The sequence below is a fragment of the Saccopteryx bilineata genome, chromosome 11 (assembly GCF_036850765.1).
Source record: "Saccopteryx bilineata isolate mSacBil1 chromosome 11, mSacBil1_pri_phased_curated, whole genome shotgun sequence".
Classification (NCBI taxonomy): domain Eukaryota; kingdom Metazoa; phylum Chordata; class Mammalia; order Chiroptera; family Emballonuridae; genus Saccopteryx; species Saccopteryx bilineata.
In genome coordinates this window covers 78,018,081-78,045,225 of record NC_089500.1, presented here as the reverse complement: position 1 = coordinate 78,045,225, position 27,145 = coordinate 78,018,081, and the positions used below count along the sequence as shown (strand labels likewise).

Below are 27,145 nucleotides of genomic sequence, written 5' to 3'. Positions count from 1 at the left end.
ATTTTACTTGGAAGGGTCTATATTTGGGATTTCGTAACAGGCCCCTATAATTCTCAAATATACGTCACGTGTACATGACCGTCCTTAGGACAGCAGGCACACCGTCCCTGTGCTCTTGGAAGGAGGAAGATGGGGGTCCGGTGTACACAGCTTTAACTATAAATGTCTACAAAATGACCTCATGGAGAAAGTTGTTATTTTTTTTAGCCGATCTGGTTTTGGAGACCATATTACAGTTCCTTTATCATTAAGACAGGACTGTAGTCCACACACAGCCCAGGGCAGTAACGGCTTCAGGCTGTCCCTGGGGTCTGGGCGGGGACTCCACACTGACGCTGGGCACTGGGGTGTCCTTAAAGTGGTTTACGGCAACGTCACAAATTCGCTGTCCTAGAAGAGACAATTTATGCTGCCTCCTTCGACTCAAATGATATGATCATTTGTCCAAATTTAAATACAAGAGTTCCCAAAATGAAGTCCGTGACATTTGCTCTAAGAGCATCTTACAATGTTTGTTTATGACTCTTCCCTTTGAAGCAGCTTCTGATGATGTAGCTTAGATCTATGTGTCCAAAATCCTCATGATGGCTTTTGATTGGATGGATGAACACATAGATCAGGGGTCCCCAAACTATGGCCCACGGGCCGCATGAGGCCCCCTGAGGTCATTTATCCGGCCCCCACTGCCCTTCCGGAAGGGGCACCTCTTTCATTGGTGGTCAGTGAGAGGAGCACAGGATGCAGACGCAAAGCGCGGCATTGCTCACGTACAGTACTACTTCTGGTGATGTGGGATGCACACATCACGGCTCTGGCAACACGTCATATCACTTGTTACGGCTAGCAGTGACAAATATGGAACCGGACATTGACCATCTCATTAGCCAAAAGCAGGCCCATAGTTCCCACTGAAATACTGGTCAGTTTGTTGATTTAAATTTACTTGTTCTTTATTTTAAATATTGTATTTGTTCCCGTTTTGTTTTGTTTTTTTACTTTAAAATAAGATATGTGCAGTGTGCATAGGGATTTGTTCATAGTTTTTTTTTATAGTCTGGCCTTCCAACCATCTGACGGACAGTAAACTTGCCCCCTGTGTAAAAAGTTTAGGGACCCCTGACTTAGTCTGGCCAACTAGTATACCAGGCTTGTTTAATTTTCTTTTCTTCTTTATATTAGTGCTATGAAGGGATCCACTTGAACGAAGTTCTACTGAGCCTGGATTTAATATACATTTATAATATTATACATACAACCACATAGACAACATTAAGAACAGAAGACAGTATGTTGTACCTGCTTTGCTGCCTTTGGCTACAAGAGGCAAAAAGTCTTTGGATGTATAAAAGCCCTGGTCCTGCGTCAGGCCCTGGAAGATGCTGTCTTTATTGGGCTCCGGCAAACCTGAGACACAAAAAGATATAAAGTAGCTTTAGCAGGAGGAGAAACTTCTCCGATTGAATATTTTAAAAAGTAGGAAGCTGCAATCATTAAAGTAATCTGGCTCTTAGAGAGAAAAAAAATCTAAAAGCATATCAACATGAAAGACTGTACAACAATACAATGTCACAGACCTCAGAGGACACATAAGGAAGCACACATCATGAATCACACATACACATGTGCAGAAACATGGACACAAACACACACACACACACACACACACACACACACACACACGGTGTTATGAGGAAAACTGTTATGGTCTTGCCTCATGTCATAAATAAAAGTAAATTGCTGGTTGATTAAGGTGCTAAATATAAAACACTCATCACCAACAACTACAATAAAAATTATGGATACATATTTGACTAATTTCTGAAAATGGAAGCTCATATAAAAAAAGGTAAAACACTCAAAGGGGAAAAATATATATTTTAGCACAAAAACTCAGCTATTTCTACATCTAAAAAAAATTATTAAAAAATTAAAAGGCGCCTGACCTGTGGTGGCGCAATGGGATGGAGCATCAACCTGGAACACTGAGGTTGCCGGTTCGGAACCCTGGGCTTGCCTGGTCAAGGCACATATGGGAGTTGATGCTTCCTGATCCTCCCCCTTCTCTCTCTCTCTCTCTCTCTCTCTCTCTCTCTCTCTCCTCTCTCTAAAAATCAATAAATAAAAAAATATAAAAAAAAAAAATTAAAAGGCAAATGATTCACCAGAAGAATATGATAACAAATAGAATGCCTTTGCAGTATAAAGAAGATTCTCAATTTCAAGAAGGAACATTCGCTTTTCAATAGAGGCCTAAACAAAGAACAACAAAAACTGGAATAAGAAAAAATATGAAGACTCCTCTGACAGACCCACTGGCGGCGGCTCCATTCCCAGAAAACCATTTGGAATTTTCCTGAGAAGACACTGAGATATGCAAGTAAAGGTTTAATCTGCAAAACGGTTACTGCAAAGTTCTTGAAAAAATAGAGACAGAAAAACAAGGCTGGAGGGATACTGAAAGCCAACAGAATGAATAAATTAGTATTACTTTAGAAAAGACAACCAAGACCAAATACAGCCATGGACACAAACACCTTGAAAAGCGTGGTATCGGACTGTAGTCCAAATATAATGGTGCGACCATATAAACGAACTACCAGGATACAAAACTGTCAAGGAGGAGTCAAGCTTTGTAAGGCAGCAGATAAAAGCTATAGAATCTGAACAGTCTCCACTTCCAGGAGTGGGATCATATATACATATCCTATATATTTTTTTCCCATTGTTTCCTTCTCCCCCCAAATTTTCTACAACATGCACAGAACGATTATATAATCAGGAAATAACTGCAGGAACTTTTTTTCCCACAGGATAAACAATCAAATCTGACAGCAGTCATGTTACCCCGGGGAAGGAGAGAATGAATTCATCTCAGTTCCATCGGGACGAGGAGAGACTTGAGAGTTTGAGTCTCTGTATTGTCCCAATTGCATTCTATTCTACCACTGGGTGCTTCCAGAGAGGTGGAAGTTCATCTTCTACTGAAATGAAGGGAGATAGAAACAGTGGCCAGGGGGGCACATAGAGTAACGAGTACGGGCCAGGGGTGGCTTCGGTCGCGGGGGACACGGCGGGCCCCACGTCTGAGCTGAATGCTGACGGTGTGTGAGGACTCAGTGTGTGACCAGCGATAAACCTGGGCAGTCCCCTCACGCGACATCAAACATTTCTCTTCCTGTCCGGCACTCCCTGCTCCCCTCCCCCCCAGAAACGGTGCCCTTTCCTGAGAGAGCATAGTTAAGGAACACTTTAATAGAAATGAATTAGCTAGGGTGGTCAGGGGAGTCATTGGCCTTGCCTTGGCCTAGGGCTTCCCTAAACATGAAACAGGGATGAGGGTGTCCCTTCGTTTTCGGGACACAGAGGGATATGCCTTCGGTATATATATAACATGGAGGCCATTACATAAATGCTTGCTGACTTCTGTAATCCTTTTAGAAAGCCCGGCACAGGGGGTGGTGAGAGTCACACAGAAATAGCTGAACACAGACCTGGAAGCTCTAACAACAAAGCTATGCTTCTTGAAAGGTATTTACGAAAATGACCGTACTTTAAGCTACACTGGATTAGTACATTCAACAGACACAGGTGCTACACCACGTATTAAGATTTCCATAAGGAGCAGTCTTCCCTCTCATAGTACTATATTATGAAATGGCGTTTATGTTTTGTAGGTCTTCATTTTCCTGTTTTAAAAAAACAAAATGTAAACAAACAAGAAAAACAACCCGAAGTGCTGTAAGGCTGGTGGTTGGGGCTGGTAGGTTTGCACTGAATTTGGGCAGATGGTAGAGGACCCCAGAGGCCGGAAAGCTTCCGGCCACTCCTGCTTATTGGAGGCGGAGGCTCGCAGAGACGGGTGAGCGAATTAGCAAAGGAAAACTGCTCTTCTCAGTGGAGGGCACGGGACCAGGAGCACCACCCCTCACTGTGGCAGCTGAGGGAATCTGGGAAAGGCACCCTGGCAAAGGCAGGAGAGGGATCTGGGAGACTCACCCAGAGGGAAAGCGCCCCTAGCCTTTCACGGAGACACACACGCGGCTCTCTGCCACATGCGCACGCACTAATCGTGCAAAGTGCTCACAGCTGCTGGGGAAACCAGCCAGCCAGCCTCACACAGCTTCCTCCCCACAAGCGCTCTAGGCAATTTCAAGGTGACAGGATAAGCAAAAACCTTTAAAACGGATGAAAAACAAGACCCAGAGAACGGAAGTGGCAGGTGAGAGGGCCCCCAGGGCTGGCGATGGAGTCTGAAGCTCTTCCTCGGCCCCCACAGTCAAGGCGGGTGGGCAGGCCGGCGGCCGCACTTCTGTGAGGATTTTCGGGAGGCTCCCAGCTAAAATAACTTCTCTACGGAAATGCAAGACATTCTCAGCAAACACAGAGCTAGACCCACAGAGATGGCTTGTCCTCTCCTGCGAGGATTACAGCATTTCACAGAGAAAAGAAAAAAAAAACTTGAGTGAAATGTAAATTTCATCCCCCCCCCACCTGGACTCAAACCAATGGACGCAGGCTTAAGGCAGCGACGTCCAACCAGTGTGCTGCAAAAACTTTTAAAACGTGCGACACTTGAGTCCTTCCTCAGGGGCACTGACTTCTTTTGCCTTCGAGTGTCAAATACAAAAATAACAACAGCTAACACAACCACAGACGTCCAGTGTGAATGAATCAACATGATGTCTATTTTTGGGGGGGGGACAGGTCTGCCAAAAATACAGATTTTTGGTGTGCTGCGGAAAGCTAGTCATTAGTGTATGTGCGCCATGAGATGAAACTGGTTGAAAATCGCTGAGTCAAGGAGAGGAATAACGGGGCAGGACCTGGAAACATCATTATGACGGGAGATCCGTGCAGCCTCCTCACCCACACACGCCCGTAGGTCCCCAAGGTCTACGGAGCCCTTCTCCCAGACCTGGTGACAGGCCCTCCCTACGTCCTGGGACAGTCAGGGAACCTGCGGCTCTCCTCACAGACCCTTTGGTAGGAGGGCCTCGCTGGCTGGCCAGGGAGCCCGATGTTATGCTGAGCATGAGGCTCTAAGAGGCAGCGGTTCTCAACCTGTGGGTCGCGACCCCGGAGACCCCTGTGTTTTGGTCGTTCGACCCCCGCCGGGGTCACGACCCACAGGTTGAGAACCGTGCTCTAAGGGGACTATGATATGAACTAGGAGTCTGTCTTTAGTAGACACGGGTGTGTGCCCCTCCCCCGCTGACCTGCTCTGTGATCTGTGTGAGTCCCCGTGAGGGCTGTTGGATGTGTACTTGGCTAGGCTGGAGGACCATCAGATCATCTGACTCACCCGGGGGCGGGGGATGTGAAGGAATTGTGCAGATGTGGTTAACATCGACCATCGGTTGACTTGAAAACCTTTGAGCAGGACGAATGATCATGGATGTCCTTGTGCCTCCTGACCATCCAGAGTACGAGTGTACAAAAATTTTTATTTTAAAACTGTGTAAGGCAACATTAATAAAAGGCAAATGTATGTTCTTCTTGTTTCCATAAATTGGTTATCAAACAAACACGATTTTAAGTTAATAAAACTGGAACTGGAAATAATTTCATTTTTTGAAAAAAAAAAAAAAACAACTCACTCCCGGGGGTCAGCGAGCATGAAAAGAACTCACTGCTCAAAGGGTTCAGTAAAGAAGGTTACCTGAAAACAAAGCGGAGGTCTCCCTGAGAAAGAAGACATTCTGTCTGTAGGTCCGAGCTACAGATTTAAGATTTGCCAACTCTCACAATGGCATAAGCTTATTCCTTGAAATAAGTCACATATGCATATATATAAATTATATATAATTATATGACTTTTAAAAATCATATATAATATGAAATATATAAAATATATATAATGGAAACAGTTCCTTAATCTCTCTGAAAATACTATTTCTATCTATATCTATATCAATCTGTATAACTATTATCAATCTATATATTTATTGCTATATATATTTATTTAGCATTGAGACCAGGCACCTCAGTGAATGCTCAATAAACATCAGCTATTAAGGTTAATTTATTTACCCTGTAGTTTATCGTTTTTGTTTTTTTTTAATTTCACACTTTATGTCAAGGAAAGAATAAAGCTTACAGCAGAGTCAAGTGTTAAACTTTGGCAAATTTAAACAAAGTGTTACCCAGAAAGAAAAATGAAGCATCTGTAAGTGAGATATGAAAGATAATGAAACTTGCAAATACCCATCGATCAAAGGAAGACTTCCCCTAGAGTGGGTGGCACATTAATAAATAAGGTATGTGTCTATACTAGAATGATTTCAAAATGACACTGAAATGACTTTTTAATTCACCTTTCAGTGGGTGGAAGGAAGAAGGAGGGTTATGAATAAAGAGGGATTGAGAAAGGTTTGACAAACACAACAGCTCAGCATGGATACAATGTTGTTGTTGTTGTTTTTATCTTCCAAGAGACCCAGGGAGTTTCTTTGTTTCCTTAGAACAAGTCACGGAAGACTGGTGAAAGCATGTCTTGATACAAAGGCACACCTCTTCAAGAGCTAGGGGGAAATCACCACCTTCAAGTTCTCCAAGGAGAAAAGAAAGAAACAAAATTTTGCTGGTGTGACAGAATATCTAATTTAACCACTCATTGATTGCTTGTAACACAGGCACCGTTATAAATGGATCACATGTAATTATTTTCATAGAGTGATTCACGTCATTCTCAAAATGACTCTATAACCCAACTCGCACCACAGTCCGCGTTCCCGAGACGAGGAGACCCAGGCACAGAGAGACCCGGGAACTCCGCAGCAGGTCACAGAGCGAGGAAGGCAGCAAGGCCAGCTTCTCACCCGGGCAGTCCGGCTGGGAGAGTCCACGCTTTGACTCCCACGCGCTCCCCTTTCCACGTCTCACTAAGGCTGAGCCCTGTGACGATGTCATGCCACATCACAAGTGTCATCGTTCAGCATCTCGGTCGCATCCAGTTCTGCTGTCAAGCTCCAGATGGGCACGTCACCCGGACCGACTGTGGGTGGCCAGGGTCTGACAGGGTGGTAGAGAGAGGGCCGGCCGCCTCCCTCAGCTATGCCTCTGCTCGGGGATTATTCTCTGCGGCACAACTCCTTCCTGAAACGCTCTCCTTCCTAAGGGCAGCCCCTTTGGGGATCAGCTGGTGACTCTCCCATACTTGATATTCTCTGAAATATGTATCTCTGCTTTGTTCCCAAAGCACCTCCCCCGCTCCGGAACCAGGACAGAATAAATAACAGCGGTGTGCACAACCAATTCTTCGTGCTCATATCCACTTGTGCACACTTCAATTAGCACGGACAACAGATTAGATATTCCGTTTCACTCCGTGTCTGGTAAATAACAGCGGAGGAGCAAGGTTTTAGGGTGGAGCCTTTGGTTGGATGTGTTCAGGAATCGTTCTGATTTCATCATGTCTGCCTGTGTTTCTCTCCTGGGTCACTTACTCAGCCTCAACCGAACTGGGGAAGCATTTGTGCGATGCCTCTCACTCGTGAGGATGTCCACCTGAATGACAGACAGCTAAGCTGTCGTGGGCAAGACAATCATCGCGGAGACCTGCCACAGGAGACGGCCTCACGGGTCCCTGGAGGTGGGGAACGCCAGCCCGCAGCACGAGAGCCGGCTTCGGGCTCCCTGCAAAGGCCTGTGCCTCACAGAAGGGACTATATCCATGGGCACACCCCTTCTCGGCATTTCACACCAGTGCCTGCCCACAAGAAGACCCTAGGAGACAAAAGCCCACTGATCCGTCACTGCCCTCCTGTGCCCTAGCTGAGCACCGCCCTCCAGCTGACCGCTAACGTTCTCAGTGTCTCACTCCTGTGCCCTAGCTGAGCACCGCCCTCCAGCTGACCGCTAACATCCTCGGTGTCTACACTCCTGTGCCCTGGCTGAGCACCGCTCTCCAGCTGACCGCTAACGTCCTCAGTGTCTCACTCCTGTGCCCTGGCTGAGCACCGCCCTCCAGCTGACCGCTAACGTCCTCAGTGTCTCACTCCTGTGCCCTGGCTGAGCACCGCTCTCCAGCTGACCGCTAACGTCCTCGGTGCCTCACTCCTCCAAGAACTTTGGAATCTGACGTCCCTCTTTCTGCTCAAAGCAGAAGGCGGGTGTCTGTCTCACTCCTCATGGTCTGAGCCCGGTTTGGGGGAATGGTGGTGCTTGCAGAAGAAGAGTGAAATCACAAAGGGAGACTCTCTAAGCAAACACATGGAGGGACACCAGGCTGTAGGCAGCACAGCGATCCACCCAGGTCCTTGTCAAAGAGATGTCCCTGTGTGTCCATTGTTTATTTGTGTTTATTGCCAAGAACCAGCGCTGTTAGTAATTCCAGTTCCTGAGTGGGAACCGCGTGGAATTAAGAAAACAGGCTTAGAGTAAAAGAATGGGCTCAAGAGGTCTCTTTGCAACGCAAGAGATAGCTTGCAAAAAGCCAGCTCTGGTTCCCCAACCTGCTTTATTTATAGGGCAAAGAGAGGCATTAACAAATTAAAGAGGTCATTAAAGCAAAGTCTCATTTTCAAGGCATCCCAAGAATTCTTCCAAGTGCAGAAAACCCCCACCATTCATAACATCTGAACTTGACAAGACAAAAGAGAAAAGGAAACTTGCCCCCAGTCTTTCCAAGAGACAGGGGGATAGGATGAGTATAAACAACACAGCCTCAAAGCAAAACAGCCTGTAGCAACTTCACAAAACCACACACCTCTGTCCCTGCAGAAATCTAAACTGCAAAGACCCTACTGGCTTTCAGTGGCCAACAGTTTATCTCATCTTTTAAATATATTATATCTTTGCACCAACTGACTTATTTCTTTAACTCTTGGTAAACAAGAGTCTAGTCAATAAGAAGAAAACCTCTGACATCAGACGTTCTGCATTAAAACTCCAGTTCCGGAGCTTCTGAGAGCGACTGTGACCTGGGAGAATTTCTTCGGGGCGGCAGCTGCCTCCACATCCTGTTGATGGGAGAGGCAAGTGAAAGCCACGTAGTCAAGCTCTTCGCGCAGACGTGACATCGAGGCATCCTCTGCCTGGAAGCCTTCGCTTGCTTTCATAACATGACACCGTAGGACAGACGTAAACTGAATGCTCATGTAACCCAGGATACGCACAGCTGGTATTATCACACATGGAGGTGACCGGTGTTGGACAGGTTGGTAGTGGAGTCCGTGTCACTGAGCACCTTTGGCGTGAACAAAAGGCTGTGGCCAGACAAGGGTATTCTAACCTCATCAGAATACAAAGGCCTCAAACCACAGGAGCCTCAAGACCAGCAACTGCAGCAAGAAAATGACCCTCTCTTGTTGACGGTGACTTCCAACTAGGCGTAGAGTCATCACCTCCTGCTGCAGAGAGCACTGGCTGGGAGTCTGGGGAACCAGGCGCTCGTCTCATTCCTTCTGCTCTCTAACTCTACCTGGGTTTTAACTTACTGAAATCCGCGAGGCTCAAACGCCTTGATTTTTGGAATTTAGAATGTCAGTCATGAATACTGTCTTGGGCAAAATTAAAACAAAACAAAACAAAAGAGGCCCTGGCCGGTTGGCTCAGTGGTAGAGCGTCGGCCTGGCGTGCAAGGGTCCCGGGTTCGATTCCCGGCCAGGGCACACAGGAGAAGCGCCCATCTGCTTCTCCACCCCTCCCCCTCTCCTTCCTCTCTGTCTCTCTCTTCCCCTCCTGCAGCCAAGGCTCCATTGGAGCAAGGATGGCCCAGGCGCTGGGGATGGCTCCTTGGCCTCTGCCCCAGGCGCTAGAGTGGCTCTGGTCACCACAGAGTGACGCCCAGGAAGGGCAGAGCATCGCCCCCTGGTGGGCAGAGCATCGCCCCTGGTGGGCGTGCCGGGTGGATCCCGGCCGGGCGCATGCGGGAGTCTTATCTGACTGTCTCTCCCCATTTCCAGCTTCAGAAAAATACAAAAAAACCCACAAAAAACAAAACAAAAACAAAACAAAACAAAACAAAAAAACAAAAGACGTTGGACAAGCAAGGCTCTCACGATGAAGAGATTCACAGTCAACACTTTCGAAGACAAAAGACACTGCAATTCGCCACAAGAAGCCGGTGAAACGGGTGTGCATGTGTAACTGGAAGTATAAAATCATAAATATTCGTATCTATTAATAAATGTATCTAATTAATACCTATTAGAAAAGGTGAACATTTCCCAAACCAGGCCCGAACACGGAGGATTATAACACAGAAGTAAAAAATTCCTTGCAGGTTCTAAGCAGTCCGCAATGCCACAGCGGATTATCAAGTTTTTCACCTGTCACTTAAAGATCACTTGGATCACTTGAAAGATTTATGTCTTATTTCTAAGGGACACTGGTGCCAGACGGGTTAAAATTCGAGGATCTATATATTGATTAAAAAGGGAGCCGATCAATGATGTCCTCCTGTACTTCTTTTCTCAATAACCCCCCCCCATCTTTTCCCTGGTGCCCCACTGTAATACGCTTAGTTTTGAGTTGTTCAGACTGAATTCAGAAAGAATAGAGTGATTCGATATAGCACACATGAAATCAGATCACCATGCATCACAATAGCATTCATTTCATTGATTTTTAAAACCCCCATTAAACAGCTGTTCCGTGTAAGGGCTGTCTCCTTTCTCAACGCGACCACAGGCGTCCCTGGTGTGTGTCGCACAATGGGTTACGGCGTCGTAACAAGAGGAGGAGCATGTTGTGAATGGAGACGCCACCTCAAACCATAATGTCTTCCCTTACCTAAGATACTTTTGCTGTGCAGAAACAGATAATAATGCCAAGAGGAGTACCGAGTACTCGGGCCATTTCGAACATTGAACAGATGCTGACATAAGGTCTTCTTTTTGATGTTAACTTGTGAAATGATAAAAATTTCAAAAGCCCTGGAGGGAATAAAATGACCAGAGACGACGATTCCTCTAAAGTTAAGTTAAAACGTATTTCAGAACAGAGGGACAGCTGTCAGAGGGAAAGGGGGGATCAGGGGGTGGGATCAGAGAAGGTGGAGGGATTAGCCAAAATCATAGAGATCCGTAACACACAGATACAGATAACAAGACATACAGCAGTAGCCAGAGAGGAAGGGGTGGGGGACGGGGGAGGGAAGGGAAGGACACGGGAGGAAAGAGAGTCTGGACGGGACATGGGGGCGTTCGGTGCGGTGTGCAGAGGTTGTTATATCCAGTGAGGCACTGGAAACCGGGTCGGCACGCTGCATGAAGAATAGAAATTATAGAAATTATGCCCTGGCCGGATGGCTCAGCAAGTTAGAGCATCATCCCCAAGCACAGAGATTTCTGGTTCAGTCCCCCATCGGGGCACATACAGGAATAGATTGATGTTTCTGTCTATCTCTCCCCCTTCCTCTGTCACTAAAATAAAAAAATGAAAAGTTTTAAGAACATGCACTTCAGTTCACGTTTACAACGTCATGAAGAGAACACGCACAAGTGTAGCACACCAACGAGACCGGTCAACGAGACGGGATCACGTGGCTTCGTATCAGAGCTCAGTGCCAGGCTGCAAGTTAGAGCACAAGCCAGGTGAACCACAGCGAAAACAGAGTCAGGAAACAGCGCAGGAACAAGGGGAACGCCTACGGAATAAATCACATCGACGCAATTAATATTCCGGAGAATCTGTTTATCTGTAAGAACATATCCAGCAAGTTCACGGAGTAGAATGAGAACGCTGTGCCCTATTCCTTTCTTGGTATCATCATTTTTACTTCCTCTACACGTTTGGAGAAAAGATAGAGGTTTCATTTTAAGTAATAAAAGAATGCCCAAGGAGTCCGAGAAGGACAAGACGGGCAGAATATCCTTGACTTTCCTGACAAATCATTTCTATTCTTAGGAACCATCTCATCCACTGTTCTTTTAAATCAAGGTTTTCATTAAAACAACCAAAAGGACAAAATCTTGGACCAAAAAAAAAAAAAAAATTAAGTATTTTTCTTGATACTTTTGTAATATTCCAATATTCTCATAATTAGCAGATGTTATTTTAATTTCATTTTAATATAAACGTAAGATATTTTTAAATCCCTCTTCTAGAAAAAGATTTATTGACGTAATTTCCTATTACCATCACAAAACCCTGCCTCTCATTCTGGTGTTGGGTCTTATTTATTAAAGCATGATTGACCTCTGGCCTCTTCTCTGTTCTTTATTCCCCTCCCTTCTTTTTCTCCTCTGTTTCTTATTTCCATTTGGCTTTGGCTTTAAAACAACTTCCTTTTAAATTTTAATCCTCACGTTGTGCAGCCCAAACACACAGGCACACAAATCAAACAAGGTGCCTCGGGCGAAGGTTCCTTTTCCTTAATGACTGGAATTCTTACACGGTGTTAGGAAATTACTATTTAGGACTATGTAAGTATGCTCTATTCCAAAGTAAAGAAATCATTAATAATAAAATACTAAAAAGGAACAGTTCTATTGCAGAATAAATCTACCAGGCTTACAAAGAAAACAAATTTGCAACAGCCACCTGCTGTGGACATGAGGCAGTAATCTCAACAGCAGGAAATAAAAGGGAAGAGAAGAGAAAAATACAAAAGCCTAGACATTAAAAAAGTAATTAAAACACTTATCTCCATCGACATACATAACAGGGGGAAAAAAACCCTCAGCCAGCCACCTAAACACAGACTCCAGCGAACCGCACAGCGGGGGAGGGCATTCAAACCTCTGCCATAGACCCCCGTTCTGTGGGAGGGGGTGGCCCCCTTTAAAAATATAGTCTCAGAAGTCTTACTAATGTGTTAATCACTACCAGTGCAAGCACCATACGCCCATCGTGGTGTATGAGTTATTTTCTCAAAGGTATTTAAAACATGGTGTTTCTACTTTTTTTTTTTTTTAATTCCAATACATGTTCGAACACAGGCACCGGCCACCTTTTGTATTTGTTCATTGTTCTAGCGAATTTTACAAGCGATCTTGTGAGGCTCAGGTATTCGGCACGGGGACAATTTGGGGCAGCGGTTTTCCACCTGAGGCGCACCTAGATCACGCCCTTGCACTGTCTCCTTCCGAAAGCCAAGCTGGTGGGAGCCATGACCCTGCAATGAGTGGAAGGTGAACGGCAGTGCAAGAGTCAGGGTCCCGGCTTCCAGCGGAACGAGAGGAAGACCCACCGTGAACTCCCTGGGTGAGCTCCGGCCCTCCGAGCTCTGCAGCATGGGACGGACGGCGTGGACCTGAGGACGACGCACAGGCCGGACCACGGCCCCGTGTGCCCGGTGATCCCCCGCTGCTGGAGCCTGTCTCCTCATCCCCGTGACTGTCACCGGCCATCTCTGGGCAGCCAGGCAGAGCTGCCCGGGGTCACCCTCAGAAGACCTCTAAACGGACTCTGCCTCTGAACTTCGGAGCCGCTCTGAGTTTCTGCACGCCCAGGTTCCTACACTGGAAACCCCTGTTTCCTCATCTTTAAAAATAAGAGAGGCGCAAAAACGCATTTCTCTCCAGAGCTGTTCTTGGGACAAGGACGCCTCACATAGCTCTGTACTGTGGTAACTGCTTTACTTTCACAGGTAGACAAAGCGATGCACCTTCCAGATACTGGCTGCGCTCCCGTAGAATTCTTTCATCTTGTGGTGATATTCACAACTCCTCGTCATTTCATTTTAATTATGCATTTTCCTCTTAGACTCAGATGATCCATTTCTATGCACATTTATCTTACTCTAAACTCACTATTATAATTTTATAAATTTTACAAGAAAACACTTAATAGATTTTTCCCCCCAAAAGATATGTATAAGAAATATAAATGATTTCCATGCTTAAATACACACTTGGGATGTATTTAGCCTTATGGACTTGTTGCCGAGGAAGAGCATTGAAATGAGAAGACTTTTCTGGGGACTCAGAAAGCTCCACAAAGTAATCACTTTCCAAAAGGCACCCCCGGGAAGGCCAGATACAGGGTCAACAACCTCAGACACAGGTGGCTGACCTTCTTGAGCTAGTTTGTTCATCCACTAAATAGGGGCATTATCTAGAAGCAGAGCTTCTAGATATTTTTGAGGAACCCAAGAGAATCAAAAAAATGTATCTTTGTATGTGTAAGCATATTACTGTGTACGTGCGCTGAGGGCTTAAACTTCCCACTGCCTTCTGCTCGGAGCCTGTGACTCACGAGGGGTTAAAGAATCACACTCGCCAAGATCAAATCAATTATGCTGTTCCATTTACCCAAATGCCATTCCAAGTTCAGAGAGTGGGGTCATAAATGCCAAAATGCAATGTAATTATCCACAGCTGTCAATCACTACCCCAAGAATGAAGGCTAGTTTATACAGAAATTTGTCCTGGTGTAAGAGAAAGTAATAGTTTTCCCATCAGAGGTAACTGTGCTCATATCACTATTCCACTACAGATTAGTGGTGGAACCTTAGAGAATCAGTTATTTATGTTTTAAGTTTTGATTTCCTTATCTATAAAAACCTGCCCTGCAGGGAGATTCATTTAGATAATATATCTCTAAAATATAATAACTGCTTAGCACAGTGACTGGTATGTGGGAAATGCTAGTAAATGAATTGGCTTATATGCATTTCAAACTTTAAAAAATTCTATTATTTTTACACTGGTCCCTTCCTTAATATTTAACACAATTTTAGCATAAAACACCACAACAACCATAGCTAGCAGTAACACAACTACAATTTATTTAAACTTAGTGCCAGTTAAAATTTCCTTAAATATTAGCAACTAACATATGCAATGTGACAAGGTCAATGGATATTTGTTACACATCTAGTCCTGAAATTTTGTTAGACAGAAAAAGACAAGCAAAAATACAGTCTATCATGTTGAACTTGTAGATTTGGAAACCAGCTGTGACTTTTAATATTATGACTAAAGATCAGTTGAGAATAGAAATCTTACATGGTTATTTTATTTGACCAGTTCTTCACTAATAGTCATCAACACTATGTGCTAGCTAGCATCTCAGGTGCCAGGGGCACACAGATGCATCGCTTCCGGAACCTGTATTCCAAAAGTCAGAAAAAAGCCAGGTAAGGCCTATGACAGATGGACGCACGCACACGCAAGCACACAGGTACACGTGCACAGCACACGTCACCTGGATCAGGGACTACCACTCAAGCTGGGTCTTGAAAGACAGATGTTTCTCGTGGGAGAGTTTAGCCGGTTGGAACTGGGGTGTGGCCAGGGGAGGAGAGAGGAGGGGACGGGACATAGCAAAGTTGGAAATCGGACAGGTAGTCAGGTCCCAGGCCACAGTGAAGGAGGAGTGAGGATTCTACGCTGGGGAGGCATGCCGGGGAATGATACGATCAGCTCTGAGTAGGAACGAGGACGGGCAGTGAGCAGGGAGGAAGGTGATCAGGGCGGGACGTGTCACGTGGATTCAGGTAGGAAAGGAACGCTTACCTGTGCTCCCCAGCCTGGAATACAGAGCCCTCCACTCCCAAGATGGTGCAGGATGTATCTACTGCCCCCTGGGGCGGCACTGTCACCCACAGATAAGTCATTGAAAGGATGGTGTTGACACAAAGACAGATAGGAAGATTTTGAGGAACGAAAGGCAAGCTCTGACTAAAACTTGAATGCTCCACACAAATTCTGTACGGAGCGTTTGAAAGCGTGTCTCTGGACCTCCTAGAGATGGTTTATGTTCTTCCCGTTGTAGTAACGGTAACGGGGAAATGGGGTGCACTGAGACACCGACCGTGGGGTGCAGAATAAAAACATGCCCTTTAGATACGGAGGAGTTCATTTCACAGGATTCGGTCCCTGGTGGTCATAGGAAACACAGGAACGGCAAGGTCAAAGCTGAGTGCCCCCGTCCGGTGTCAGTGGGGACCTCCCCAGAGGTGCGCTTGACTGTGTTCACTGTGGTCTGGGACAGCCGGGGAAGAGACCAGCATGGGGACAATGTTGTTCCACTGAGGACACAGTTAATGGGTTGCGGGACATCTAAGAGGGTGACCTATGGATACCAAACACTCAAGTCCACAGCACATGAGAGAAATCCGGTCTGGACCAACAGGTGTGGGGATCATTGGCAAAAAGATGCCAGTGTGAGCCGTGGATGCTCAGGAGCTAACCCCAGAGTGCTCACAGGAGAAGAAGAGGAGGAAGAGGGAGAGGGGGAGAGAAGGAGAGGAGGAGGAGGGAGAGGGGGAGGGGGAGGGGGAAGGAAGGAAGAGGAGGAGGATGAAGTAGAGGAGGAGGAAAAGGAGGAGAAGGAGAAGGTGAAGGAGGAAGAATAGGAGGAAGAGGTGGAGGAGGAACAGGAAGAAGAAGAAAAAGAAGAGGAAAAGGAAGAGGAAGAGAAAGAAGAAGAAAAAGAGGAGGAGAAAGAGGAAGGAAGAAGGAAGAAGAGGAGGAGGAAGAAGAGGAGGAGGAGGAGAAGGAAGAGGAAGAAGAGGTAGAGGAAAAGGGGGAGGAAGAGGAAGAGGTAGAGATGGAAGAGGAAGAAGAAGGAGAAGGAGGAAAAGGAAGAGGAGAAAGGGGAAGGGGGAGGGGAAAGGAAGGGGAAGAGGAGGAAGAGGAGGAGGAGGAAGGCCGAGGACGGAGCCCTGGGTTCCTAGGTGACGTGCCAACAAGTACAGGAGGAAAGAGAAGTAGAAGCAGGAACGGCCCACGAGGAGGGTCAGCAGGCTGGCGAGTCAACCAGAGAGCAGGTGCTGAAGCCCAGAGAAGAGAGCTACGAATCCGGACCGTCCTATCTGCAGAAGGAAAACAGAGGCGAAAAGGTAGAAACTAGAAATCCCAGGGTGGAGTCCCATGTACAATGAAGCACCAAGATGCAAGCGCTTCAAGACACTTCAGAGTTCAGGACTCCGCCTTCCAAGGGCTGAGTGTGGTGCCAGGCTGTGGGCCGTCCATCGATTCGAGAAACAGAAATACCAAAGGCGGTTTACTGAGAAACCTCCTTTATAAAGCAGAAATGCGGGCATGGTAGCGATGAGACTCGATTTAAAGAAGGAGGATAAGAGATAGTTATCTAGTGGTGATTGCTGGACAAATATGGAAAGAAGGATTTTGCCAGAGGAGGACTGTGTCACTTGGCTTCCCGGGAACCAGTAGTAATGGAGAATATACTCACACTGGGGTGCTTTATTTTTTTAAATTTTTAATTTTTTTAAATGAGAGGAGGTGAGATAGTGAGCCAGACTCCCGCATGTGCCTTGATGGGAATCCACCCTGCAAGCCCTCTAGGGTGTGATGCTCTGCCCATCTGGGGCCATTCATTGCTTGGCAATGGAGCTATTTTTAGCACCTGAGGAGAGGCTCCTGGGAGCCGTCCTCAGCATCTGGGGCCAACTTGCTTAAACCAACTAGCCATGTCTGTAGGAAGGAGAAAGAGAAAGAGTGACATAGAGACATAGAGAGAGAGGAGGGGGAGAGTGAGAGGGGAGAGATAGAGAAGCAGATGGTTGCTTCTCCTGTATGTTCTGACCAGGATTTGAACCTGGGACATCCAAATGGCATGCTTTCTTAAGAAGAATTAGTTGGCCTGAACTGTGGTGGCACAGTGGATAAAGCATCGACTTGGACCACATATGGTAGTTGATGCTTCCTGCTCCTCTCCCTTCTCTCTTTCTCTTTCTCTCTCTCTCTCTCTCCCCCCCCTCTCTCTAAAAATCAATAAATAAAATATTAAAAAAAAATTCAAAACCCTGGGCTTGCCTGGTCAAGGCATATATGGGAGTTAATGCTTCCTGCCCTTCCCCTCTTCTCTCTCTCCCCCCCCAAATGAATGACTGAATGAATAAATAAACTTAAACAATTAAAAAAAAGAATTAGTCAACATCAGCAACTCCACACGAAGTGAATTCTAAGTGGACAATGTAAAATGATATAACTTAGCTTGTATCATAGTTGTTTGATTATCAACAACCTTTCAAAGTGCTCCTGCGACACCCCAAGAGTTTTGTCGCAACTGCAGCTTTGAGTTAGAGAGCTGCTCCTCTCCCTCTGCTAGGTGGGGAAGTCCCACACACGGGCACATTCGTGTGCGGGTGACCCTGCAGGGAATTCTCAGACCTCGGAAAGCAACACCAAATAGAGACTGAGCTGGTGAAACCCAGGGCCCACGGCGAGGCATGCACTCTGGGCCCCGAACTACAAACCACCAGCCTACACCACCCTGGGCCTGGTCACTACAAACCACCAGCCTACACCACCCTGGGCCTGGTCACTACAAACCATCAGCCTACCCCACCCTGGGCCTGGTCACTACAAACCATCAGCCTACACCACCCTGGGCCTGGTCACTACAAACCATCAGCCTACACCACCCTGGGCCTGGTCACTACAAACCATCAGCCTACACCACCCTGGGCCTGGTCACTACAAACCATCAGCCTACACCACCCTGGGTCTGGTCACTACAAACCACCAGCCTACACCACCCTGGGTCTGGTCACTACAAACCATCAGCCTACCCCCACCCTGGGCCTGGCCTCAGCTTCCTTTAATGTGCTCCCTCCCCCAGACTGCTTCAAGAACTTGTGGATCATCAACATTACACAGATGTGAGATTTAATTAATAATAACTGAAAATAATTACCTTCTAATCGGAGCCCGTTATACACGCAACCTCGTCTGCTGTTTTCTTTTCTCGCTACCAGGGAAGAAACCGTAGTAACAGCGCGCGGCGGACTAATCAGGGAGATCACACTGAAATTCCGGGTTGCCCTTTGGGAGTTATTTAAATTCCCTATGAGTTATACATTAGACACACAAGCGAAAACTAAATTAGAATCCAAAGCACCTGAACCGCTCTCACCGTAGTCTACAGAGCACATAATCTCAATCGATAGAAATCTCACACTTTGAAAAGTCAACGTAAAATAACGAACTCCATCCCAGACACCTTCGGTTTAACCAACAGAGCCGTCAATCCTTTGATAATATTTTCCAGTTTCTGAACTTCTAGGCTGGTGTAGGGTTTTAGGGCCATTTCTTATCATTGCAAATGCTGTCATATATTTTTTTTAAAGGCATGTTCTAATGCTAAGCTGTGTGAGCTCCGCTTCTGAGCGCCAACGTCAGCAATTCAATCTAGCCCGGTCAGATTTAAATGGCAGCCATCATGGACGCCAGCATAGCCCCGACCTGTCCTCTTGCCAAGGTGGTCTACGGATTATACAGACGAGAAAGGGTGTCCTTCAGGAGGCCTTCTCACGCCGTCTTAAGAAAGGGCCAACTTCATAGACACTGGGTAATTATAAGTACCGTATTTCCCCACGTGTAAGACGCTCCCGTGTATAAGACGCTCCTCAATTTTGGGGCCCGAAATTCGAAAAAAAAAAATCTATTACATAAAGTTATTGAACTTAAGTTTTATTCATCATAAAATTCATACAACTCCTCATCCCTGTCAGAACTCCCACCCATGAGCTTGTCCTCGTCTGTGTCTGATGACGAATCACTGTCTTCAAGAACAAGCACAAAAACAAGTGCAAAAAAGCGGGAAATGCAATTAGAAACAAAACAAAACAAAACAAAACAAAAAACTACAACCACTGTATAAGATGCACCCAGTTTTTAAACCCTGAATTTTTTGAAAAAGGGTGCGTCTTATCCATGGGAGAATATGGTAGTTTAAGAGTTTACATTTGTATAGTGTTTCAGCACTTAAAAGAATTTCTTGTATACAGGAACCCCACAACAATCACTTCACAGGCTAGATGTCTTTCGAACCATTGAGAGATGAGTGAATAATATTTCTAAAATAATAATATTTCTTGTTTTTTTAATTAATTTACTTATTTATTCATTTTAGAGAGGAGAGAGAGAGAGAGTAAGGGGGCAGGAGCAGGAAGCATCAACTCCCATATGTGCCTTGACCAGGCAAGTGCAGGTTTCGAACCGGCGACCTCAGCGTTCCAGGTCGACGCTTTATCCACTGCGCCACCACAGGTCAGGCTAAAACAATAATATTTCTTTCCTTTTTTTTTTTTTAACAATAATATTTCTAAAACCTTGTAGCTAATTACTGCCAAAGCCAGATTCAATCCAGTAAAAACCCTTAAATGCAGCGTGTCTCCCTCCATTACATAAAATTTATATTTAGGATAGCACATAAACCTTGATTATTAGACAATAAAAATAAGGAGAGCCTTAAAACCTCACCTTTGAAAATGTAGCATATCATGATCTGCGGCACCTTCCATTTTCAGAATGTTCAGACAGTAATTTTTATTCACAAGAAAGAAAGAAAGAAAAAGAGAACATGCTTTCAAGATTACTTGGTAATTACTCACACATCATCCTACCTACGCAACATTTTCAGGTGACTTGAAGTAATCTCTGCTTACCCCCGACTCACACGCCTGTCTGGTCACAGGAGCTTCTAGCTCTCTGCTCATCGGGGGAGAGCCCGGGTCTACCATGGCAGACCTTCCATCAATTCATTTCGATGAAAAGGGTAATAATTACAGCGTTATTTTTTTTCCTCCCTTCTTTCGCCGCAAGTCATTTGACCTATTGTGAAACCGAATCTCAAATGTTCATTCATTCTTTCTACCTGAAGGGTTCTTCTGCCAGCTCAGAGAAAGTATAAATCTTCATTTGTCAAATGTAAACTACCCGCGTCCCTGGTCGATCCCAGGGCTCATAGCTTTATCCTCGAAAAGCAGGAACAGTCCCGTCCAGCCTGCCCACAGCCTCGGACGCCCCTGGGATCGATCCCATTTGTAACATGCAAGTGCGTGCGTGCAAGTGCGCAGTTCAGGAGGACAGAAGGTAAGCGCCGCCCTCGTTAACCACATTGAGCTGCGACACCGCGGCCGCCTCCCCGGTGGGGCTGGTGATCAATTTTAATCTCCTGGCCATGATAAAAGGAGGTAGTCTCCCCACTGGTTCATCTTGAAAGGGACTGTGGATGTCGGCAGTGGGGACGGAAGGTTGGATGTAACCGGCATTCAGGGAAAGGCTGCCTCTAGGCCATCATTCCTCCTCATTACCCAGCCCCCCTGCTTCCAGCGTACCCTATTGACAGATCTAAATACTGAAAACCGGGGGTGCCACGGGATTGAAAAGCCCGCTACCTCCGCCGACTCCGGAGCAGCGGACTACGGAAACAGAGTCCATGATGGTTTTCTTGCTACACGATTGACGATTGACGGTGAAGTCACCTTTTTTATTTTCTGTATCAAATTTCCTTCATACTTAAGCAATTAAAGAAAGAATGCATCATTTACTGAAATCACGGTTAGTTGTTGCCAAAGGTCAGATACGAGTACCGGGGTACACCATGGGGTCTTTAAAATGCAAATCGGCTCTGCAGTGACAAAGAGAAAACATGGCCAGATTAAATATTAGTCTAATATCTCTGTCTACAGCTATACCATATCTACACATCTATGCATATATATATATATAGATACATATGCATATATACATATCTACATAGATATCTACATATCGATGCATAGACCATATATATATATATATGTATATTTGTGGTAGTGCATTTACACATAAATGCAGACTTGTTCTTATTTTGCTACAAAGATTAAAAAAGTAAATATTTCATAGTTAAAAGTAGAATGGATATAAGGTTTTCTAAGGCAGGGGTCCCCAAACTTTTTACACAGGGGGCCATTGTCCCTCAGACCATTGGAGGGCCGGACTATAAAAAAAAAACTAGAAACAAATCCCTATGCACACTGCACATATCTTATTTTAAAGTAAAAAAACAAAACAGGAACAAATCCAATATTTAAAATAAAGAACAAGTAAATTTAAATCAACAAACTGACCAGTATTTCAATGGGAACTATGGGCCTGCTTTTGGCTAATGAGATGGTCAATGTCCGGTTCCATATTTGTCACTGCTAGCCGTAACAAGTGACATGATGTGATTCCGGAGCCGTGACGTGAGCATCCCGCGTCACCGGAAGTAGTACTGTACGTGAGCAAAGCGTCACCAGAAGTAGTACTGTATGTGAGTGACGCTGCGCTTCGCGTCTGCATCCTGTGCTCCTCTCACTGACCACCAATGAAAGAGGTGCCCCTTCCGGAAGGGCGGTGGGGGCCGGATAAATGGCCTCAGGGGGCCACATGCGGCCCGCGGGCTGTAGTTTGGGGACCCCTGCTCTAAGGATTCACAAAGATAAATCCATGCAACTGCAATTTGGAAATTCTTCCATTACTGTAAAAGAGCTTTTTCAATATGTCAGACAAGATTTCTCATTCCAGACCGTCACCGTCATCACTGCAGCCAACAGGGTTCGGGCCCCTCGCCACCCATCAGTACCGCACTAGACAGGGCCGGGGCGGTGATGGGCACGGATCGCAGAGCCGGACTCTGCTACGTGTGAGCTGTGTGGTCTTTGTTGCATTAAAACCACCTCCTTGACCGTGGGTCCCTCGTCTGGAAAACAAGTGTTTAAGATCAGGAAAAGCACCAACCTCAGCAGGGCTTTTGTAGTGAGTCAAGGAGAGAGAGACTAGGGGCGAACAGGCGCGTCTGCGATCTGGACGGGCGGGCGCCAGCCAGGGGTGAGATGTGGTAAAAGTATAACAACATGCCTCTGGCTTCACGCGCTCACTTCCTCATTCCCTCCTTCATCAACGTTCACTCAGTGCTCCCTGCATTTCAAGGACTGAGGTAGAAAAGGAACAGAGAGGAGACGAACCTTTTTAAGAATCTAACGTTGGCAAGTTTGACTTCTGGGCATCATCACTCTTCCTGCTTGAAAAAAAATTAAGACACTGGAATTTGTCTAGGAAGACTGCCGTGAGGGCCAAGTGCAATTATGTAAAGTGTCAATCATAACACCAGCTACATAGAGGGGATGGGTAATACGTTTATTGGATGGAGGAATAAAGATCTGGATGGATCGATGGGAGAGATGAATGGATGGATAGATGCTGTTCAGGTCAAAGAAGTAATAAGAGTGAATCACCAGCTCACAGAGCACATTTACAAGTCAATTAAAATATCACTGGACTTTAAAAATTGAAATAGAATAGGTAACTGGCCAGAAGTCCATGAGTCCTATTTTCTCCAATACAAAAACCTGTGTTTTTGTGTATTTCAGTGTCTGACTAAGAGAAGCATGAGTGGCTCATCTCTTATCTGGGACACAATGCCAAATATTTAGGGAGTTTCCTATTTCCACAGATGTCCCCATAAAACCTGCATTTATAGTACGGGGTATTGAGAAGAGAAAGGGTAAGATGAGACCAGCTGAAGTCGGTGCTGCGTTTGAAAGTCCGGCATATTTAGTGCGCCGTGATCTGGTCTCCGTGGAGTTTCACTTCGCGTGATGAAAAAGGACAAGGAGCACCTGATCAATAAACAGAAAACCAACTGACCCGTTCCTGCCACGTTGCTCGAAGGAGGATTAATCTCAGCAGCGCGTGGCGCATGCCTAATGCTGTGGCTTTGAGTTCTCTCGCCCCGGTGGGTCTGCACGACCGGTGGTCACCACGAACGCAGAAAGAGCTGATACTCTTACATGTGGCCACCCACTCGACTCAGAGGAAGCGCTTCATGGTCACATGAGCCTTTCCTGGTGTAAGGGGAGCCTCCCGAGAGGCTGGGAAACGGCTCGAGAGTGCTCCACTGGAAACGACCTAACATATAGAAACATGATTATCTCTGCGGTGTCATCCGCACCTCACTGGAAAATCTCACGGTCTGCGAAAATTAAGAAAGGCGGCTTCCTTCATAAAGTTATAAAACACAGAGCATTTACTAAGGAGCAAATTATATACATAGCAACTTTAATTTTGGCTTCCACATATCTTTAATTCTAGCTTTCATGATTATACGAAAAATGTCCTCTGAAACCCCGGGACGAATTAGGCCAGGGCAGTGAGCTTGGTTACCCCCACCCCCACCCCCACCCTTCAAATACACACACACATACACACACACACACACACACACACACACACACACATGCGCGCGCACACACGCACACACGCAGCAGACAGGCTGCGATTTCTCTCCGGCCTCCTCCCCGTGGCATGGACTTCTTCACACACTGGGACAGCCGAGGGCAAGACAAAACTATTCAGTGCTTTTCCATTAAGAAGCTTGCATCTTATTGTGACATTTTCTTATTGATTAATGAGAGTATTGAATACTCTGGTGAACCTTATAAATCAGGTTCTCATTGCTACCTTAACATGGGAAATGTCATAATAAAAAGGGTGAAGACAAGAGAGGCAGACCCTCCCCCTCCCTTCCTCCCTCCTCTCTCCCCCCATCCGGGATCCGTCCTCCTTCCAATAAACACTTACTAGGCAGCCTTCATGTGACAGGCCCTGTTCTTTGTTCTCTTCTAGGCAAAAATAGCTACATTTGTTTACATCGTAGACTGATTTGATGCGAAGTCTATTTGTACAAGCAACGTGTAACTTCAGTTGGTCGATAGTCGATAGTTCAATCTAAAATCTCTTTTCTAGGGTAAAAGTATTTTATGGCTTGAGTGGGCAGGTCACTCACGTCTTTAATAGATTCTTTCTTGTCATTCATCTTCTGTTCGTTCATCACCTGTTTTCCAGGAACTAATAGCTTGTTTTAGTCCCCAAAAAAGTAGGACAGCATTTAGAGCCTGTGTCTGGAAACGTGGATTACACAGCAGTTCCCAGGGAATAACCTAAGACAGACAGGATCAGTGCACAGCAGGTGGCAGTGAGGGGTGCGTCAGCGCTGGGAGCCCAGAGCCCACCCACCGTACAGAAGAGGTCAGGGACAGGGAGGCCTGTGGACGGAGCAGAGGGCATGCTCATGTGTGCTGCGGACACCTTCCCAAACACCTGCTCCCCACACCGGGCCTGTCAACACGCCTCTTCTGTCCATTTTAATGAGCATGTGTACTCATTTAACACGGAAGTGTGCTAACGTGGGTTTACAAAACTAAATGACACAACGATGAAGAAATGACAATACGAGAACTGTTTTGCGTCCTCACAACTGTAAACCTCCCTTTGCCCACCCCTGAACTGTGTATATTTGCTAACTAAAATTACCATTGGAAAGAGCTAGGGTATGAATAGAAACATAGGATATGAATGCACACAGACATGATGCAGAAACATGATAATTAGTGAGTATCATTACACATTATACACACTGACAGCCTGACCAGGCGGTAGTACAGTGGATAGAGCATCGGACTGGGACGCGGAGGACCTAGGTTCAAAATCCCGAGGTCGCCGGCTTGAGTGTGGGCTCATCAGGCTTAAGCATGGGCTCACCAGCACGAGTGAGGGGTCGCTGGCTTGAGCGTGGGATCATAGACCTGACCCCATGGTCACTGGCTTGACCCCAAAGGTAACTGGCTTGAAGCCTAAGGTTGCTAGCTTCAGCCCAAGGTCACTGGCTTAAGCAAGGGGTCACTGGGTCTGCTGTAGCTACGCCCCATCAAGGCACATATGAGAAAGCAATCAATAAACAACTAAGACGCCACAACGAAGAATTGATGCTTCTCATCTCTCTCCTTTCCTGTCTGTCTGTCCCTATCTGTCCCTCTCTCTGACTCTCTCTGTCTCTGTCAAAAAAAAAAAAATACACACAGACAATGAGTAAAGGCACATGTATAAAAAAAAAAGAGAGAGAGAGAAAACAAAACCAGGCTCCCTGAACATACAGAGGATAACAGCACAAAGCCAGGGACTACCAGCCCCATAAAGAAGGAAGTCATACTATTTTCCTGGTATAGGCATACAACATTACAACTACCTTTGAAGTTTGGGCACGTGATCACCTGTTTCTCGAACGACCTGGCTGATGGTGAGTCAGGCAGGGCTGGGTCTCACGTGTGACCCCAGAGGCACCTCTCACGGAGCAGACACCCAAACACCTGGTGAATGGTAATGTCCCCGAACACCGACATGGCTACACTCATGCTATGGGAACACAGAGTGACTTCAAACTTCAGAGATAGGGAGGGAAGGAGGGAAAGGGGGAGGGGGAGGGGTACAAAAAAAACTGGATAGAGGGTGATAGAGGACGATCTCTCTTTGGGTGATGGGTATGCAACAGAACTAAATGACAAGATAACCTGGAAATGTTTTCTTTGAATATATGTACCCTGATTTATTGATGTCACCCCATTAAAATAAAAATTTATTAAAACAAAACTTCAGAGATGGTTTTACATGGGCCGAAATTTTAAAGTCGAAATTTTAAATTTTTAGAGAAGTTCCATAACAAGGTATATCCAATGGGGTGCAAGGGACAAGCCACACGACAGGTGTAGGATGCTGAGAACTACAAGGACCAGAGCCTTGGGAGCAGAAGAATTAACGGCACATCACTGCTGCTGTGGGATAGTCTACGTGCGTTCCGTGTGTCTGCAGATCGAGTCGACTCAGCCACACTCTCTCCACGTGACCCTCACAACACACTCCGGGGACTTCCTGCGTACCTCTGATGAAGGAAAATTAAACAAACTTTTTATACACCCAGGGGAAGCAGACAAAAGGTCCTTCAAGGATGATAAGCCCCTAGAAGGAGCGTGACTTGTCCCAACGGCCCTGATTTCCTGCTGCCAGGCTCTCTGAGTGGAGTCCCTCCTCACCCCGTCTGCAGAGATATTTCTTGGAAGAACTGCAGTCACTGCTCAGGACCCTCCGCCCCACCCCAGCACCCAGCCCCTCAGCATGGGGTAGGAGGAGCCTCAGTCTTGAGCTCAATCTCCTCCCACCAACCCCTTGAACCATTTCACTCCACTCTAGTGTATTTCTTCACGTCTGTCTGGAAATGTTTAAAGGGCAAGTCCCTGCTCTGTTCTTCTCTGCCCCGCTGCCTAGCAGACAGCAGGGATCCACCAGCTAGCAGTGCAATGAAGGTGTGTATGCGCACTTTCTGCTTGTCTGGTTTTTCAGTTTCCCTCAGCATCCTGAAAGCAAGGTTCCCCTTCCTGTGAGAATGAATCATGCCTTCTTCTAAGATCCAAGGATCCAAATGTCATTTTAGGATAACGAGATTGAAAATTTTTCTAAAAAGAAAACACTTAATTGAAAATATTATCTCTGCGAGACAAGATAGGATGATCGTTCAGAGGACAATACAGGGACTTTGGATACATAGCTGTTATTCTCTTAACGATTCATACAAACAACTCGCATGTGACAAAACCAAATATTAATAACTCTCCACCCACCTATTAGCTCAAGTGACCAACATTATCGTC

General features: G+C 46.0%; 1 protein-coding gene across 2 annotated transcripts in view; it reads right to left on the bottom strand.

Annotated features, from left to right (window-relative positions):
• DPYD (dihydropyrimidine dehydrogenase) overlaps positions 1-27,145 on the bottom strand; it is a 660,046-nt gene that overhangs the window by 391,183 nt on the left and 241,718 nt on the right. For both annotated transcript variants that reach the window (XM_066246448.1, XM_066246450.1), the window contains exon 9: positions 1,297-1,404. In XM_066246448.1, coding sequence (XP_066102545.1) covers positions 1,297-1,404 — 108 coding nt within the window. The remainder of the gene's footprint in view (positions 1-1,296; positions 1,405-27,145) is intronic.